The 21,340-nt window shown below is 42.0% G+C and overlaps 1 protein-coding gene across 2 annotated transcripts in view; it reads right to left on the reverse strand.

Annotated features, from left to right (window-relative positions):
* Positions 1–21,340, reverse strand: part of LOC126473539 (transmembrane protein 65) — a 513,111-nt gene that overhangs the window by 35,717 nt on the left and 456,054 nt on the right. For both annotated transcript variants that reach the window (XM_050100667.1, XM_050100657.1), the window contains one exon: positions 17,393–17,460. In XM_050100667.1, the coding sequence (XP_049956624.1) occupies positions 17,393–17,460 (68 nt within the window). The remainder of the gene's footprint in view (positions 1–17,392; positions 17,461–21,340) is intronic.

A 21,340-nucleotide genomic window follows, 5' to 3' on the forward strand; every position in this document is an offset into this window, starting at 1 on the left:
TCCGGAGCAAGTATGGTGGGTCTGACACACCGGTGTCAATGTGTTCTTTTTTCCATTTCCAGGAGTGTATACATGAGACCTTACTACAAATTTCCAGTTTACACACACACACACACACACACACACACGCACATACAAAGGGTATCATACAGTGATCAGCTGTCAGAAGCACGAACATCACTAAAGACTTGGATACATACAAATGAACAAACCCTTTAGGCAAATATTTAGAAACGATCAACGGATGTGAAATTTATCAAGAAACGACCTAAGAGACCGCAAATAGAAGATAGAAGGAATCACGCTTACTACGAGCTCAACACTTATAGAAATAAAATATGCTGAGCCTGTACCGTTTAAGCAACTTACGAACTGCACAAATATATGCCACTACGAAGGAAATAATATGTATCGAGGATTCTAATCGCTTCGTAGACGAACGAGAGATGTAAACTGAGCGATGTACTCTGAAAGCAACTAACAGCGGTCAAAGGATTTCCAAGTACACTTGCATGGAAAAACAGCGAGCTTATCGATCGCATAGGGTTAAGGACCTCCCATGGACCACGGACCTTGCCGTTGGTGGGGAGGCTTGCGTGCCTCAGCGATACAGATAGCCGTACCGTAGGTGCAACCACAACGGAGGGGTAGCTGCTGAGAGATCAGACGGAAGTTCGATTTCTGAAGAGAGGCAGCAGCCTTTTCAGTAGCTGCAGGGACAACGGTCTGGATGATTGACTGAGCTGGCCTTGTAACATCAGGCAAAACGGCCTTGCTGCGCTGGCATTGCGAACCGCTGAAAGCAAGGGGAATCGACAGCTCTAATTTTTCCCGAGGGTATGCAGATCTAATGGATGGTTAATGGTGATGGCATCCTCTTGGGTAAAATTTTCCGGAGTTTTAATATTCGCCCGTAACGATCTCCGGTTCGGGACTGCTCACGAGGATGTCGTCATCAGGAAAAATAAAAGTGGCGTTCTACGGATCGGAGCGTCGAATGCTAGATACTTAAACGGGCAGCTCGGTTAGAATTAAATTTTCGTGTCCCTTATCTATCTGAATAATTTCTTTTATCTCATCATATAATTCTTCAATCTCTTGATCTTCAGCGGAGATTGTTGGCTGTAAACTTGTGCTACTATGGTGTGTGTGTGGGTGTCGTATCTACCTTGCCATGCTGTTCATAGCAGCTTACGCGCATTCATATTTGCTTGTTCGTTATTAAATCTACTCCTATTTCAAAAATTGTTCAAATGGTTCTGAGAACTATGGGACTTAACTGCTGTGGTCATCAGTCCCCTAGAACTTAGAACTACTTAAATCTAACTAATCTAAGGACATCACACACATCCATGCCCGAGGCAGGATTCGAACCTGCGACCGTAGCGGTCACGCAGCTCCAGACTGTAGCGCCTAGAACCGCACGGCCACTTCGGCCAGCTACTAACTTATCCTTGAAGATCAAGCATTTCTCTACAAGGTAAATCTCCCTCTGAGGAGAATGGGACTTCGCTGCAGAAAAATGTGATTTATCATACTGCTGATAACACTGACACAATAGGACTACTCTCCGGTTTCTTAACTCCTTCCTCTTTAAACTAGGTGAACGCGTATGTCTCCGTTTCCGTCAAGATGTTCACTCTCTTCATCTGTCAGGCACGCTCGAAAGCTAGTGGGGTACATTGCAGGTTTCTTGATTCCAGACATATTACGACTAGCCGATACCTTAGGCCATCCTATTTATTCCCTTTTCCCAGAATGGGAATTAATCACATTCTTGATGTTCTTTCTATGTGTCTTCTTCGCTCCAACCACCTCATGTGTGATGCACTGTTGGTAGCATGGCTTCGACAACCAGTACAAGTACAGGTATAGCATAAACAAATTGAATATCCTGTTATGCAACAGCAGTTTTGGAGATTGTTCCACGACAATCTGTAGCATGCTGACACTTGTCTCACTTTTTTTATCTATGGACGTGATGTTCTGGCAGCTAGGGCATTCGGCTTCGACCGTGGAGGTCCCGGGTTCAACCCCAGGAGGCTCTCACCTACCTTCTTCTAGTGTCGCGGTGAAGAAATGGTTACCTATCTACAAACAGGCCAATAGCCTGGTCACAGGCCACATACTTTCCCTTATTATTATTAGACCATCTATCGAAGTTTTTGATTTGCAACTGCAAATATTTTTCCATAAAGGCACTAATCGCCTTGTCTCACAGTGGATTAATAAACATTCACTTTCTCTTCTTCCATTTGTCTCGTTTGCATTTGACTACACCTTCTATTTACGGTACCAGAGGTGTATTACAAAGAATTGTTGTTCCTAATAAGATTAGTATCTTGAAAGTGACTGACGAACTTAATATACTGCTAGCCAGCAAACTACCAGTAGAAAAACAAAAAACGAAATTTTACTTGTTGTAGGAACGCAAAATGATTAACTTTGTAGCTGGTTTGGCCTACCCAGAGTGTGACTATGGCATTCACAGCTGACACCCCTAGTAACAACAATGGCCCGAAAGCGAACTGAGCTTGGATGACAGCTACGAATACGCCATTCTGTGCTGCTTCGACTCAGTCGGAGTTCATCAGTCAAAGTGGCTGACGGGTGGTAGGATGCCACTGTCCCTGCAACGCACGACCAGATGTTTCCAGTGGTGAGATGTGTGGAGAACGTGAAGCACCATCTCTACCGAGGCAGGTTAGGTCAGCACGGACAACAGGCGGAGCGCCTCGGAAAGAGGGCACAGTTACCGGCTTAACAAGCAGAAAAGAAGTAATTGTGTTCCTCGTGACACCCAATATCATGCTGCCACGTGTTGCACCCGTATGGCAAAGACGAATATAATCTTGTAACGTTCATTCGCCTGGGTATGCCCAATCACGGGTACGTAATACTGTATGTACAAAGGTACTCGTCTGAAAAGACGACTTGGTGCCACTAAGGTGCGGTCAAAGTTGTCTTTGCGAACAACTCTGTCGGTGCTACACTCCCTGCTGGCGTGTCACGAACAGACGCAACGATGGACCTCTTACCGACAGTATGCGGTGTTCCGCACATCGTCACACTGTTCATGTGGGTACCTGTCTTGCTACAAAGAAGCACATTTCCTCACACAAGGTATGTGACGTGAAAGTATGATCGCGCATGGCCAAGCGATCAATGTATCTGGTACTAACTGCGTGGGACCGTTATGATCCCCTGTGGCATTCATGGCCTCCTGAAGCCATCGATTCAATATTCGTACGGCAGTCGTGGGATCCCGACCAACGCGTACAGCAGTAAAGCAGAATGGTAAAACCCAGTCTCGACAGATCACCATTACGTCGCTGTCGAGTTTCAGCATGTGTTCGTAGACGTTTGTCCTTCTTGCACGAAGTGTAACACGAGCTTATCACAGATATTCAACATTCAACTGTGGTTTCTGAACGATAAACCGTCCCATGATCTTTCTAAATGTACAGGGCGATCCATATAAATCTGAACGACTTCAATAGGTCATAATTTCTCTCCGAATGCTCGTAGAAAAGGAAAACATGTTTTAATGATCTCAGTTATTCTAGGAGAATCAGAAGTACCTCCAGCCGTTGGCAAGCTGATTAATTATTGTTTCTGCTAGGGAGGTCCTTTGTGCTATATAACGCCGCGCTTGCTCGGCTCACGTTAGTTCATTCTTAGACTCGTCGACCGCGGTTTGTGAAGTCTGTAAGTGTATAGTCTGAGTCTCGTGACAACAGCGAGCAAATTAATGGTTCATTCGCAGTTTTTATCTCGTAGAAACATGCAGTACTCACTCCGAGAGCGGATTTATATTACGAAAATATATTGGATGAAATTTGATTACAACACAACGGGCATTATGGATAGAATTATACGTGCGCGATGTTACAACAAAGGCAACAATTTTATAGATTGTAAGGAACCTGGAGATAACTAGTGTACTAAACAGTGACAGCAGTAAAAATTGACAATCAATGAGCGCCAAGATTGTTGATAAGGCTCCATGACGCTTTCAGAACTCTCCAAGGAAATCATTCCATCAATTGAGCTAGGAGACAAGTATTTCATATGGCGCATATCAGAGACTTAAAAAGAAGTCGGCATTGCGACGATACAGAGTCGTGAGAAAAGAATGCATTACTGTCGAAGGTTTCAGGGGTGTTTCTTATTCAACTTCCAGACATTCTCTGAGTTATGGTTCCATCTGTCAGGTTACATAAAAAAAAACATAGCAACAGATGAAAACCCCCGTATATCCACGAAACACACTGCACCATACAAAGGCTGGAGTGCGGTGCAGGATGTCAGTTTCCAGGATTGTAGGCCCCATTTCCTTTGATACGATCTAGACACTACAGTTTATACGGGTATCCTTAATACATTTGTGGAGCAACTGGATGATGTTGAATTTACAGAACGTTATTTTCTACAAGATGGAGCAACGCGTCACACACCTTCCATGCTGTATGTAGCCAGTTTCTTTTGTGACCGAATTATCCGGGGGGTTATTTTAAAGGCAGAGTGTACAAGAATAAACCACGGACAAACTTGGAAATCCATGAGACCATTACACACGAAATAAGCAACATTGGCGCGAACACACTTCACAGAACGTCATGGAATATGGTGAAACGAGTACAGTTGTGCTTCGATTCTGGTAGAGAGCACTTACAACATTTGCTATGAGGACTTTGTATTTATGTAAGTCATCTCTCAATTGTGCATTATCATGTCCAAAATTGTAAATGTGTCCCACTGTTGATTTAGATGTTATATCTCATTAAAGTAGTTCAGATTTATATGGCTCGCACCGTGGATGGCTTTACTCCTCCCGACCTTCATGCTAATTTGGCATTTGTCGCATGTCGTCTTCGTGATGCTGCAATTTTAATAAGTGTAAGTCTAGAGGAAACAGTGCCAAACGAAAGACGTACTGCACGAACTGTATAAAAAATTAATGATAGAGTTGTTATTTGCAAGCCACTTGCCACCCAGGTTGATGTAACAAAAGGTTTTCTCTTGTGGACTAAATACAAAGCCTGATGTATCGGCCGTTTGGATTGTGATATTTAGTCAAATCATTTTATTTTACACTGCACACATACAACCGGGACAGTGTTGTCAGTTATGAAGCATGGTGGGTGTTCGGTAATGGTTTGGGGGAGTCCTATAAATTACACGGGTAAAGTCCACGAAATCACTGTAGGGGACCATTATCACTGAGTGAAGTAGGAACTGTTTCAGTCAAGAATTTGCATCTTCCAAAATGATAGTGCACCTACAAAAAAAAATTTCACGATTTCTTCGGTGTGCATGAGAATGAAATCTGTGTTCCATAGCCTCTATAGTCATCTGATTTTAATATTTTACAGCGATTACGACCTGTATTGAAAAAAAAAATCAGGGTTGAAATATCGTGATAGATCAAAACTGAGCGCTGAGCAGACACCAAGAATTTTGCCTTTGTAGACAATATTTTTTTTTTTTTTACCAACTGAGTAATCATGGCCCAACTCAATCTGTAATTGACCGTATGTTACCCTCTTAGAGAAATTTTGAAGTGATTGGTACAGATCGTTTGGGTGGACACACACAAAATTCCACAGTCGTTAAGAATTTATGTCCATTTACTCCAAAAATTTCCAAACAAGGTCCTAGATCACACTAGGTGAATAAGTTTTTACATTTATTTCCGTTGTGTTGCTCTTTGCTGAGATTTGTGTAAAGGAATACACACTTAGAAAAAAAAAAATATGACATAGGCAAACTGTCTGCGGCCACTCTGGTTATTCAACTGTTTTCCTCTCTGTTGCGCATCTGAAAAATCAAAATCACTATATGATGCAATTCATCACCCGAGTTAAGAACCAATTACAGCAATTCCATAAGCTTATATGGCTGACGTATCACACGAGAGCCATTGCTTTCCCTACAGTTAGAGAAGTGTTGACAATACGCTTCTCCTTTGTGCAGAATCCGCCGACGGCAGCACACCCAGTTTATCTAACTCCGCCGTTACCCGTGGTTTGGAAAACCGGAAAAAAGCACTCATGGCAGGAAAGCAGGGAACTTTTACTGCTGGTCTTCTTGCTCTGGGGTTTTCGAGTCCCAGTTGGATAGTACGGCGGCAGTAACATAACTCCGTGGATAAGCTTCCAGAGCCCGAAGAGTTCCCAAGTTTTTGGCAGCGAAATTCTCAGTGGACGGAATGCTTGGAAACATGGCTGAAAGTCCAAATGTCACAATCCACACAAAGGATGGTACAAATATATTATGTTTAGGAATAAGCCTGTAAAAGTATTTTAAGAAAATAGAAAATGTATTGTCTGATAGTGAAGAGTATACCATGAATATGCCAGGAAACTTGACCTAAAGTGGAACAAAATAATTATTTAAATAAAAATTATTTAAATAAAATTATTTAAATAAAAATTATTTAAATAAAAATAAATTTCGATATAACATCGGAATAAATGTAGGCCCGTACAGATCCCCAGTACCGTACAGATAGTCCTGAAAATTTGTGATAGTGAATTTGGCTTAGTTCTGAATACACTTTTATGATTTACAGCGAAAAACGTGGGGCGCGTGCAGTAGATACAAGTCTGAAACTGAACCAATCAAGTGTCAATTAAGTAGTGCATCCGCCCCACGTTTCCTGTTATAAATGTTGCTGGTATTTTCATGTTGTTGTTGTTGTGGTCTTCAGTCCTGAGACTGGTTTGATGCAGCTCTCCATGCTACTCTATCCTGTGCAAGCTTTTTCATCTCCCAGTACCTACTGCAACCTACATCCTTCTGAATCTGCTTAGTGTATTCATCTCTTGGTCTCCCTCTACGATTTTTACCCTCCACGCTGCCCTCCAATACTAAATTGGTGATCCCTTGATGCCTCAGAACATGTCCTACCAACCGGTCCCTCCTTCTTGTCAAGTTGTGCCACAAACTCCTCTTCTCCCCAATTCTATTCAATACCTCCTCATTAGTTATGTGATCTACCCATCTAATCTTCAGCATTCTTCTGTAGCACCACATTTCGAAAGCTTCTATTCTCTTCTTGTCCAAACTATTTATCGTCCATGTTTCACTTCCATACATGGCTACACTCCATACAAATACTTTCAGAAATGACTTCCTGACACTTAAATCAATACTGGATGTTAACAAATTTCTCTTCTTCAGAAACGCTTTCCTCGCCATTGCCAGCCTACATTTTATATCCTCTCTACTTCGACCATCATCAGTTATTTTGCTCCCCAAATAGCAAAACTCCTTTACTACTTTAAGTGCCTCATTTCCTAATCTAATTCCCTCAGCATCACCCGACTTAATTAGACTACATTCCATTATCCTTGTTTTGCTTTTGTTGATGTTCATCTTATATCCTCCTTTCAAGACACTGTCCATTCCATTCAACTGCTCTTCCAAGTCCTTTGCTGTCTCTGACAGAATTACAATGTCATCGGCGAACCTCAAAGTTTTTATTTCTTCTCCATGAATTTTAATACCTACTCCGAATTTTTCTTTTGTTTCCTTTACTGCTTGCTCAATATACAGATTGAACAACATCGGGGAGAGGCTACAACCCTGTCTTACTCCCTTCCCAACCACTGCTTCCCTTTCATGTCCCTCGACTCTTATAACTGCCATCTGGTTTCTGTACAAATTGTAAATAGCCATTAAAAATTCACAGTAACTGTTTTTCAGAACCACCTGTGTGGGTTAGTAATTTATACTGTGCTAGGAGAAATTATTTTCTAGTTTTATTCCGATATAAAAATGCGTTATACTGAAATTTATTTTTATTTCAATAATTATTTTCTTCTTTTTTGTGTGAAAACTTTTAGTCGATTTCAAACATCTCCATGAGATTGTAAGAGAGACATGTGGTTAATATCAGGTTTATTTCAGTTCCTCTTCACTTGCTTGAACGAATATATTGCTTCCTCCTACATATCTCGCAAAGAGACCGTGAAAGTAAAAATTACAGAGATTCAAACTCACACGGAGACTTACCAACAACCGTTCTTTCTGCAAATCATTCGCAATGGCAGCGGTACACAGATTATCCTCCGTCAAACACCAGACAATAAAGCAAATTAATATTGCTTTGCCATCCATCTCTAAGTTACGTTGAAAATTCCATTTTCTAGTTAACCGGAAGTTGGTTTAAAATCAGTTTGCAAAACTGGTGCTGAACTGACAAACAGAGAGACAAGAGAGCGAATTAATAAAAGGCAGTATAATACAACAAATTTGGTTGAAATTACTCTAGACGACCCTGAGTAATGCTTTTGTATCACCTCTTTCCACCCCCAGCCCTAAACGTTGAGATGATTGGAGGGGTAGGTACTCTTAGATTCAAAGTAATTTTTTTCCAGATTGCAAGAGAGGTGCACCTATAAATTCAATGAGTTGCAGACACTTTCTGCGGCAGGTAATTTACGCACATTGATCCTATAGAGCTGTGGCACAATCTGCCAAGCACAGCCATGGTGCGTGAACATTAATACAAAAATTAAAAATATTCAACGAAGAGCCTCCCAATTCGACACGGTATCATTTCGTTAGCGCGAGGGCATTATGTGGATTCTCAAAAAACTCCAGTTGCAGTGTGCATCACGGTAACATTCACTGCTTAAAATTCGAGTGCGTACATGTACTGAAGAGTCGAACAACATATTAATTCTTTCCACATACGACTACTTGGGTCGTAGTGGTTCCTTCTGCTTCTGTACGTTATAAACACCGGATTCAGAAAACGCAGTGCTGTCCGCCGGTTCCGCCTTGCCTGGGTTGTTCCATCTTTGTGTTGGTTATCAGACGTTAGGTAGATTTTGCAAGAGTGTTGGCCGGTGTTTAAACTGTCACTAGTTTGAGTTGTCATCCGGTTATGTGAATACAACTCTTGGCTGCCTGTCTCATCGTTTACGAAGTCGAGCGACTTTCCCAGGTCGATCCTTGGAGCACTATCTGAGGCCCACTTCTCTCTTGATTTGATCAGATGGTGATGATTGTCAATACGGCCTTCAGCCGTGAATGCAGTTTGTCTTAACCCATTAAGTACCAGCGTCCTATTTTGAGGACGGAGCACATATTTATTTATAAATACATAATAAATTATTAATTTGCAACTATTACTGTTCTCCGTCATTTGTTGATGATTTTATAACAAATGTATGCTTACGGGGAAGTAAAAGCAATAAATTCTACCGTTAATTGATTATTGAATACTAAGGCACACTTTTCGTTATTATAGGTATTTACTTTATAGACAATTTAGTAATATTTGAAATATGTGGAAAAGATCTTTTTGTGATTATTTATAGTCAACAATGTGTCTTTTAAACTACTTGCATTGTTAGCTCAATTGGAGTTATATTCATTGTTTTCCATTGTTATAAAATTTGGTGTACTCGAAATAGGACACTGTGACTTGGTGTTATCATTTCAGTTACTTGTATTGCTGTGCGTTCGATTATGAAACTCTGCTACTTCTGATGTATTTTCTTTTTAGAACGTGATAATTTTACCAGATTTTGTTGCTGAGGTAAGTAACGACCCCTCTTTTATATATTACAGGATATGAAGTTACTTTGAAATTTACAGCGTATTATGTAAGTACATTTATGAATATGTTACCCATTAGTAAATAATACAGTTCCAGATGGACAGAGGTATTTACACATTCCCATTTCTGTAGTTTGTGCTAATGCATTATTCTTTCATTTCACTTTATTTTATTACATTTTATTTCATTTTATTTTTTATAGATTATAATGGCCTTCAGACGAGATATACCTCACTAACGAAGAAATAGAAGAAATAATAAACAGTGACGCATTCTATAATGCGGTGTCAGATGATCAGGACCATATTGATATCACCGTATGTCCTCCTGAAGTAGACTGTATGACCGACGAAGAAGACAAAAATGGTACTAGGTCCTATTTACACGTATACTGGAAATGGCCCTCGTAAATGCCTGCTCTTCCACAGACTAGTACATGGAAAAATGCACTGGATTTGCTGGATTTCAGACGTGCTGTTACAGTTACATACCTGAAATTGGACACTGGAAGACCGAATATTGGACGCCAATGGAATACCCATCAAGTGCATTGAGAATGATACCAGACACCATGTTTGATGGAATTGGTCATATGATTGACAAAAGAAGCACGCAAAGAAGATGTATACGAGCTAAATGCAACGGGAAACTAAAAACATATTGTGTTAAACACCGTGTAACACTGTGTGTGAAATGTTTTGTACCATTTCACAAGAAATGATTAGTTAAGACTTAAATACAGTTTAGTATGCTATTCGATACTGTTAGATCCCAGCGTCCTATTTTGAGGACGGCCATTATATCAGCATGTATAAATATTCTTTGGCCAATTTTGCACTTATTGTGGTTCATACACTATGTAAATTATAATTACGGAATAAAAAATTCAAATTAAAAAAATTAATTTGGGACTTAATGGGTTAAGAATTTTTAATTAGATATTGTCTTTTAATATGATTGTCCCTTTTTCTAATAATATTTTGGTAAGAATTTGCTATCTAGGCCTTCAGCCGTCAAATTGTTTTTTGAGTTATTACTATCGCGGCCTTCAGCCGACAAATAATTTGAATTTCTGGTCAATAAGACCTTCAGCCGTGAATGCAATTTGTCTAAGGAATTTTTAATTATATATTGTCCTTAACAGTCAAATTTGATAATTGTTCCTTATTGTCAACCTTTTATGCAATTGGTTCCAAATAAAGTGTAGGTGATTTTTTTTTTTTTTAAGTGAGCATCCAACGGTAACTGAGTAAGGCCCTGTCCACACCGAAATCTGCCATTCCCTAAGTCCTACATCTCAGCTCCGTCTTCCGCCTGTTTACATATCTGTGTACTTGAATACGCATGCGTATATCAGTTTCTTTGGTGCTTCAGAGAAAAGCCTGATCCACGTATTGTGTGACTCATTACCTGCTGCAGGCTTACATCCCCTACGTGTCAAATATGTAACTGGAGGGTGTTCACAGGGCGTTTCACTGTCGTACGTTAACCCACGGTAAAAACATTCCTTGGCGTGTTTCAATACGGAAACACAGTGTGTTTCACAGTTTCTATTGCAGGCTTGTAAAGGCTGTAGAGGGGACTTGATGTTCTGATGAACCGTTGTAGCGCAAAGTACTGTTAGGATGTAAAATAGTTTGAATACGAAAGTATCATCTGATATCATAAACACGTACAACTGGGACAGGGGCGACGGGAACCTTTTCTCAGTTCGTGTGCGCATCGAGAAGCGGGATATTTGGAAGAGATCCTATTTTCAAACTTAAGAAAGGACTGCAGAAACTAAGTCACATATGTCGTCCCACGCTAAGACCGTGGAGCAACAGGAGTGGCGCGTTGTCAGAAGAGACTACGTGTTCTCGGTTTCCTGCCGACACAGCTGTGCTGCGGTGTGGGAGCGAAAAGGCGCGGCAACTGGAAGCAAGCACCAATGCTGAAATCGGCGAAAGGCGTTATTCGTACAGAGTTTCATCGTAACATTCTGATTGTATGTGGACGAAATGCAATGTCGCGTCCAGCCTTGACCGACACACTGATTGGGAGAGGAAGGCCGTCGATAACGATCACAGATAGTGTTGAGACAGTCGAGGAACTAATTCGCAGCAATCGCAGATATTCCGGCGATGAGGGCATTCACACTGAGGCTCTCGTATAATGGACTATTTGATAATAGTTACTTGCCCACCACAATAACAAGAACTTACTTTTTGAAGTACGCTATTATTTTAGACCAAGTGTACATTCACGTAGATTAGTTTTTTTTTTTTTTAACCAAAACTGTGTCTAACATCTCACCTCTACAAGTCATAGAAGCCTGTAATAGAAATTGCGAAACTCTCTGTATATCTAGCATAGGATCGAAACAATTTTTTTTTAATTTACGGGGACGAGAGAGCTATGTTGCATAAACTCTTAACATCAACTGTATTGTTCAACGTCAAATAGGAACGAGGTTGCGATAAAGCAACTAAAACTAACACACAGATGAATTTTCAATTATTAACATGGTGACGGACTAACTGGTTTGTGAATGATTCTGGTGCGAACGCAAATATACAACACATTGGGTCTGAGATGAGCGAGCAGGGGACGCTGTGGCCAAACGGGACTGAGTGAAGGATTCTGAGAACTGAGGCCAGCCCGGTCGGCCCAGGGGGCAGCAACCTTTTGCCCACCTGTACGTCTGCACAACCTAACGTCTGGTTGGAGGGCAGTGTGGCGCCGAGTGCAGTGCAGCGCCTTTCCGTGTTTTGCGGACCATCTATGTAGATAGCCATCTACCGCGTGGAGAAAGCGTGGGTTACTGGAAACTAAGTATACCCTCATAGAGGGTCTATTTCTCATCCTCACAACTGCGAGGCCAACGGCATAGGCGAAAAAACACGAGATTGCCGTAATGGTGCGCGGCGTCAGGAGCGCAGCAGTGAAGTCAATCTTTTTTGGTAGTAGGGGAGAGTTTCGTGTTGTGACTGGCATCTGAAGGAGAGGCGTTACTTTGGCGGGATTCTCTAGCTGGAGAGGAACCTCGCAGCTGGGCCGCAGTGCTTCTCAATTTTGCAATTGGTAACTGGCACTGGTTGGCAGGAACGAATTAGCAGGGTGTCAATGAGGGCCAAAAAAGGGTGCACTTGGGATTAGGACACAGAGGTGTCCGCACCGACTCCGGCTTAGAACGCCAAGTACGGTAGCAATAGAGGAAAGACTTGCCGTGGCATCGCGGCTCAGCCCGCATTATCCCCTAGTTGCGAGAGACGACTGACGATATCGTCTTCACAAGGGGGCCAGCACATCTGCAGCGTACAGCTCAGCGAATCACAGCCATATTTACGGTGAGCATAATTCGCAGAGCCGGCTGCTGTGGCCGAGCGGTTCTAGGCGCTTCAGTCCGGAACCGCGCTGCTGCTACGGTCGCCGGTTTGAATCCTGCCTCGGGCATGGATGTGTGTGATGTCCTTAGGTTAGTCAGGTTTAAGTAGTTCTAACTCTAGGGGGCTGAAGACCTCAAATGTTACGTCCCGTAGTGCTTAGAGCTATTTGAACCATAATTCGCAGCATCGGCAGAGTAGCTTAATTCGATTTCACGCTTGTGGGATCAGGACGATCGCCTGTCTCTCTTGTACTGAATGTGTGAACTTCTGGAGATAGTCACCAACTTCCAGTCACTACTTCCGTCAGGAATTTGCAGGATTATAGAGATTTCTGATATCGTTGTACTTTATTAGAGTGGAAACTCTCAAGTGGGCATAGATGCGGGAGGAACATTTCTGTTGTGGTGTCACCGCCAGACACCACACTTGCTAGGTGGTAGCTTAAATCGGCCGCGGTCCATTTAGTACATGTCGGACCCGCGTGTCGCCACTGTGTGATCGCAGACCGAGCGCCACCACAAGGCAGGTCTCTAGATACGATATAGCACTCGCCCCAGTTGTACGACGACTTTGCTAGCGACTACACTGACGAAGCCTTTCTCTCATTTGCCGAGAGACAGTTAGAATAGCCTTCAGCTAAGTCCATGGCTACTACCTAGCAAGGCGCCATTAACCGTATCTGAAGAGAGTCTTATTTGTATTATCAACAGCGATGTACCACAACATGGAATAAAGTTAAGTATTTGAGGAGCTGCATACTTTTCTTATTAGAATTCACTACTTATCCTGTTCCAGAATTCACGCCCGTCTGCGTTAGATAGCGTGCATTTAGGCCGCCTCTCTCTACAAGGTGTTGGCACATTTACCAACACATCATCTGTATAATCAGGTTCAGGTTTAACCAAATCCCCCACTTTAGTATCTATGCATAGGGCTGTAATTTCGCGTTATCCACTTAACTTTGCGCACAATTAGAATTTAAAAAATGATTCGAACGGCTCTGAGCACTATGGGACTTAACAGCTGAGGTCATCAGTCCCCTAGACTTAGAGCTGCTTAAACCTAACTAACCTAAGGACATCACACACATCCATGCCCGAGGCAGGATTCGAACCTGCGACCGTATCAGTCTCGCGGTTCCGGACTGAGCGCCTAGAACCGCTCGGCCACACCGGCCGGCTAGAATTTAAAGAACAGATCTTAGTGGCCTGCCCTCTACTAACCAAGCGGGGATTGCCTATGTTTTATTCGTTTGTATTCTGGGGAAATTGTAATTGTGATGGAAAATTATAGAGTCAATATTTCACATGCCGTATGCTGCATGAGCGGAAACTAATATAATTAGCTTTGCTATCCCTGAGCTGAAAATGTTCGTTAACACTCCCATTCCACCCTGGAAAGCTTAAAAATGAGGAATTATGTATTAAAGCTAATTCAAGACGATGATGGAAGCTGAAGAAATGAATTAAAATTTGTGCTACGGCTGGGACTCGAACCCAGATCCTCTTGGTTATTTGCAGATGTGCTAAATATTAAACGACCGCGGCCCTATGGTCAACAGTGCTGCACTAACTACAGAAGTCGAATCCCCCCCAACATTGTCACTATTGCCAGGGCTCTCCGGCATTGGAATAACACCCCAGCGTTAGACGTGGTCTTATAGATTTCATTTCTTGAGTTTCCGTCATTATCACTGATAAAGATGAGACTTAAATGTCTCGGGAAAAATTTAATTACAAGATATAACTGAACACTTTAAATACAGACAGCGTGAAAGACGACGTTACAGAATATCAGGAATAACGCTACATAAAAACAACATGCGCTCGCGTCTGTCCTCTGAGAACCCAAATAAGACAAGCTCGACAAGCATTTCGCTACACGGCTGCCCTCAGCAAAGCTAGGAATTGGCAACATGGTTGTAAATACTTTGCAACCCTGTGACAGAGGATTTACTTCCGCGTGTGATCTTGAACTGTTCCGTTAAATTCACTTGGCATTCCATTTTCACTTCGATGACTGACGCTACATAATCCTCATTTAAGATGAGACGATGAGACAGAAAATTTAATTTTTGGAGACCAGGAATGCCGCACTTCACATAAAAACTGTTCTTCAACGTCGCGTTATAAGAGACATCGACCAATACTGTGACGAGAGAGACCATATCCCAGCAGCGTCTAGATAGCCCTGTGGTTCCATACATTTCATGCCATACAAGGACGACGTGAGCTCTCAATTCTAATCACGGTGCAGACTAGAGCATTCTAGATTCATATTTTCCGTTTTATTTAATAGATTGACAGATTTCTAGAAGAAATTCTTTGACAACATTTGAAGAGAACCTTTACACATTGAGTTTTCTCACAAGTTCGATATATGTCACATATGTCTGCTTTGTGAATCCCAAGCTTCTTCACTACACGACCGTCTCTGAAGAGCTTTGACTCGACCCTCAACTAGACGAATTTGGGTTTTGTTTGTAATGTACGACCCATGTGTCAGAGGAATAGCTATGAAATGTGTATAGTTCCTCTGTACTAAAACTGTGTAATAGTAATTAGGCACCACTACAGACGTTCGCGGACATCGCCTTCAGCAACTTTCTTCCACTTTGGGCAACTTCAGGACTGGGCAGTTTTGTTGATTCAAATACAATTCAGTACCTTAAATATCACTTTCGGTCAGCGATAAGTTCTCCTTGAATCCAGACGAGATCTTCAGCATGTGCAGCGTACCTGCGTTGCTATAGAGCAAGCACTGTAGGACATTCACACGGTTTATTGCATGCCTTTATCGTTAGAAATCGAAAGACGGCAGTAAAACTGATTATCCCACAGTCATTCAATGTCGCTTGACGAACGCATACAAATTCGTGAGGAAAAAGTTGCATGTAGATATAAAAAATTAATAATTACACTAAACAACGTAGTGACACACTCTGGATCACTACCTATAAAATAAATTTTGAACCGTATTTATGTTTTGCATATTAGTTTAATACAATACTCATCATATAAAAACGGGTCGATAAATGCAAATCACAAACTTTTTTTGTAGAACATCACTCAACAACAGTAAAGTATTTTATACTCTCCAAAGAGATGAGCTGAGCGGTAGCTGACACTTTTGACACAGGGCGAGGGAGCGCAGCTTCCGTGCGTCAGCAAATGGGCCCTGGAGAGGTGTGGTGAATGCGGCTTTCAAAGGCAGCAAAAAAAGGTACTGAACGGAACTGTTATTACCTGTCTGACAGAAACTGAAATACACTGGATCTGTGCTGCAATTAAACTCAGGCCTTCAGCGTTCGGGCTACTGGGGCTATAAAAATTTTGAAAATGAACGCTTTCGACCGCGAGACATTGCATTTAGACCACGTGCTGTTTGCCGCCAGACCACGGGTGCAGACGTAGCTGAACATCTCGAACAAGAGACAAAACTTTCTCCAGAAACTGCCGCAGCCTACATTTTGCCAGGTTGTGCCGACAACTGGACTTAGAATACTATCAGCGTGGTCGCGTTGCTGTTGGTATTGACATCTGGAAGTTTGGGTGTGGCCGAGAGTCGTGCACGGGTAGCCAAATGGCAAGGCGACCGCTCGCGGTAAGCGGGAAATCTCGGTTCGAGTCCCAGTCTGGCACAAATTTCCATTGTTGTCATTTCATTCTACAGCTACTGGTAGTCATAATTCGCAATTGCGAATTCATCTTATGTTATTTGTCCCATGTTGCGATCGGTGCGGACTTCGACTCGGCAGCCAGGTTTTATGTCGGAGAGTGTATGTGAGTTTCGTGGACACTTAATGGCGACGATGACACTTTAATACAATACTCATCATATAAAAACGGGTCGAGAAATACAAATAACTGACTTTTTTTCCAGAGCATCATTCAACAATAGTAAAGTATTTTATACCCTCCAAAGCTGAGCCGCTATGTGAGCGGATTAAGAGTAACTTAGGCACGTCTTACAAGAGACATGTGTGCTACCTTGTGCAGCGAGAGAGCAAATGTGTCCAGATAGCAAAAGTGTATAAGTGACATGTAATAACTTCACTGGTGGTTATTTTTTTAACTCAATACTACGGTATCAATTAGCAGTTGCATCAGAAAACCAATATAACGAATTTTTTGAACAGTGCCCGAAGGAGGTCTATGTATATGACCGAAATCACTACTAACTTGGTGAAGGTTTTGGTGACACTTGACAGTGTAGCTACACAAACATATCTTTTACGAAACATATGACAACCGTTGAGCATCATTTTGTTAAAATGTTTTCACGTTTAAAACTTTTGAACCCTGGGTCACTGTACACTTCAATGTCATCGGGTCACACTTCATCATAAACCCTTATTGCCCGTACGTTTTTATACATATTCCTATCTTGGATTATTTCTGTATGTTGCAATTTCACTAACATTAGCGTATAAATCATCAGCCATACTTACAGCGAGAATCATGAAGAAATTGTCGAGAAATCCGAATCCAACGAAGGGAAGGGCGTTGTGGATAGCAACTGAAAAAGAAAAAGTCGACACTGTTAGTAATCGTTGACAGGTACTGTATCAGTGACAATAAGAAATTTTTGTAACATGTAACTTCAGTGATTTTAACTGTATATAAGAATAAATATTAAGTCTAAATCGCAATTTCTTTTCTCTCCATTCTGACCACGGGTTATAACAAGCATTATCTGACAAAATTTTACACAGAGTACATGAGGATCCGGTACTCGGACCCTCTATGGACTGCCGAGAGGTAGCCGCCCCCGACAGTTGACACATAACACTACTAAATAATGACCAAGTGAGACAAGAAAGAACAACCAGCTAAAAGAAAACCTAATCTTATGGAAGGGACGCGGTAAAATTAATTAGGAATGGCATGAGTATGCACACCCTCAAAAGAAACGGCATCTAAACGAAAGTACTAAAGAAAAGACGATGAAAGGACGATCAAATAGTGTAGCTATATAGAAAGATGATAACACTAAGACGCTAGAAAGTACTTAAAAGCTTCAAAACACACAGGTTTCTTCAGTTAAGTGAATCACATTATAACAACATTCCGAATGAAGATAGTAGCATACTATATTCACTATTAGCTGCGATGAAGTTTTCTTCAAGGCCCTAAAACACCCTTATGACAGTTACTAGTCTGACTTCCTTTTAAACAAAATCGGGATCCAAATTTAATTTTCGCTGGGTTGTGTGTACGTAACCACTACACTAATGTGACGAAAGTCGTGCTATAGTGATATGTACATACACAGATGGCGATAGTATGGTTTACACAAGGTAAAAAAGGACAGCGCATTGGTGGAGCTGTCATTTCTACTCACCTGATTCATGTGAAAAGGTTTCCGACGTGGTTATCGCCGCACAACGGGAATTATCAGCAGACTTTGAACGCAGAATAGTGATTGGAACCAGTCATATGGGACATTCCATTTCGGAAATCGTTAGGGAATTCAATATTCAGAGATCCACAGTGTCAAGAGTGTGCCGAGACTACCAGATAGCCGGCCGCTGTGACAGAGCGGTTCTAGGCACTTCAGTTCGGGACCACGCGACTGCTACGGTCGCAGGTTCGAATCCTGCCTCGGGCATGGATGTGTGTGATGTCCTTAGGTTAGTCAGGTTTAAGTAATTCTAAGTCTAGGGGACTGAGGACTTCAGATGTTAAGTCCCACAGTGCTCAGAGCCATTTGAACTACCAGATATCAGGTATTATCTCCCACCACAGACAATGCAGTGGACGACGGCCTTCAGTTAACGACCGAGAGCAGGGACATTTGCGTAGAGTTGTCAGTGCTAACAAATAAGCAACACTGCGTGAAATAACCACAGAAATCAATTTGAAACGTACGACGAACGTATCCGTTAGGACCGTGCGGCAAAATAGATGTTAATGGCTTATGGTAGTAGACTACCGACAGGAGTGTCTTTGCTAACAGCACGAAATCGCTTGCAGCGTCTCTACTGGGCACGTGACCGTATTGGTTGGATCCTATACGACTGGAAAACCGTGGCCCTGTCAGATGAATCCCCATTTCAGTTGGTAAGAACTGATAGTAGGTTTCGAGTGTGGTGCAGACCCCACAAAGCCGTGGATCCAAGTCGTCAACAAAGCACTGTTTAAGGCTCCATAATTCTGTGGGCTGTCTTTATATGGGATTGACTGGGTACTCTGGTCCGACTGAACCGACCACCGATTACAAATTCGTATGTTTGGTAACATGGGGACCATTTGCAGCCATTCATGGACTTCATGTTCCCAAACAACATTGGAATTTTATGGACGTCTGTGTCCCATGTCACCAGGCCACAATTCTTCGCGATTGGTTTGAAGAACATTCTGGGAAATTCGAGCGAATGATTTGGCCATATAGGTCGCCGGCATGAATCTCATCGAACATTTATGGGACATAGTCGAGAGGTCAGTTCGTGCACAAAATCCTGCGCTGCCAACTTTTGCAATCATGGACGGCTATAGAGGCAGCATGGCTCATTTTTGCAAGGGAGCTCCAACGACATGTTGAGTCTTTGCCATGTCGAGATGCTGCCCTACGCCGGACAAAAAGAGGTACGGCATGGCATTAGGATTACATAAAATTCGCAGTTGCAAATATGGACACCCATCAGCTGTAGAATGGAATGACGACAATGAAAATTTGTGCCGAATTCAGACCTGAACCCTGATTTCCCGCTTATCGCGTAAGATCAAATTCAAGTGGTTAAAATGGCTCTGAACACTATGGGATTTAACTTCTGAGGTCATCAGTCCCCTAGAACTTAGAACTGCTTAAACCCAACTAACCTAAGGATATCACACACATCCATGCCCAGGCAGGATTCGAACCTGCGACCGTAGCGGTCGCGCGGTTCCACACTGTAGCGCTTAGAACCGCTTGGCCACGCGTAAGATCGCCTTACCATTTGGCTATGCGTGCAGAACTCACGGCCACACCCAAACTTCCATATGCCGTCAATGATGTGTCTACAACCTGTACTCGTGCATCCATTAAATATATTAGCGTACAGGTGAAACATTTTACTTGAATGTCGCTTGCCCGGTGTCGGCGGATATATACGATATTGCAGTGCCTGGGTTATTCTGCATGCATCTCGAACAGGCACTGCGACGACTAAAGCCGTTATGAGTCGCGCGTGGATAGCCAAACGGTAAGGTGAGCTCTCCCGATAAGCGGCAAATCCGGCTTCTAGTCCCGGTCCGGCTCAAAGTTTCATTGTCATCTTTCCATTCTACAGCTGATGGTTGTCGATATTCGCAGCTGCGAATACATTTAATGTATTTCATAACAGCTGTAGTCGCAGCAGTGTCTGTTTCTCTGGACATGCATTCCTGTTCAAATGACCTTTGAATCGTAATTCAGAATAACACAGGCACCGCAATACATATCATATCAGGATATCTCCCATGAAACTTTTGTCACCTCATATAACGATCCATATTGCAAAACTATTTTATGTATCTGTCACTCGGCCTCGCGGAAGCCTAAATCACAAATATTTTTCACCATTTTCTTAACTGAAAACTGAATTGCTTATTATACGTACTTTTAGTTCTCATTGTGACTGAATCGTGTCTGCAGTTTGGTGTGAAACATGGTCGGGTGTTCTAATTAATATTGTATTGTATAAAGACCTTAACAATTTCCACTTAAGTGTGTCGCTCACTGTTTAGTACTAAAATGCCACAGCTTTTAAGCGTCCACAGCAAACCAAATTCTATAATCATTACCAGATAAGATATCTTCATTGACAGTGAAAGATGTCGTACATTCCATGTGTACGGTTGATAGTACCACACAACAGTGATCGCTTCAACCTCAGAGTCAATAAACTACAAGCATGTACACATTAAATTTATTCGGAAGTCCCAGTCCATTGGTACCTACTCATGGCTACCCTACGTGTGACACTGCAAGCAAATTACTAGAGGAGCTTTAAACGTCATACTTTAAATGTAAAAATTCGAAAATTTAGTAGTAAGGTTTTATCTTTAAAGTTTTTATTCGGTGTATCCTTATGCTCTCACTCGGATTACCGTGTCTGCGTCCATGGTGAAATGTAACGATAACGAAATAAGATTAGCAGGGCAAGTCAAACTCCCATTCACTCTAACTTAAATTTGCAGCTAACATTTCGTGATATTACGGCAGAGGAAGGAAAGGTAGTACGTCTGCTTTTATTTGCACTCCGTCTTGATTAGAAGATGGCGATATTTGTGCTGTTGTTTTTACCTTCTAATCTTTATTTTGTCGAGATGAGTACGTGTTTTTACTGTGAAGAGATCTCATGCAAAGTGGAAGGTATCTCTTCTGACGAGCTTAAATAGATCGCTCAGGTTTCTTGTCAGGCAGTCCAACGCAA

The sequence above is a fragment of the Schistocerca serialis genome, chromosome 1 (genome assembly GCF_023864345.2).
Source record: "Schistocerca serialis cubense isolate TAMUIC-IGC-003099 chromosome 1, iqSchSeri2.2, whole genome shotgun sequence".
Lineage (NCBI taxonomy): Eukaryota > Metazoa > Arthropoda > Insecta > Orthoptera > Acrididae > Schistocerca > Schistocerca serialis.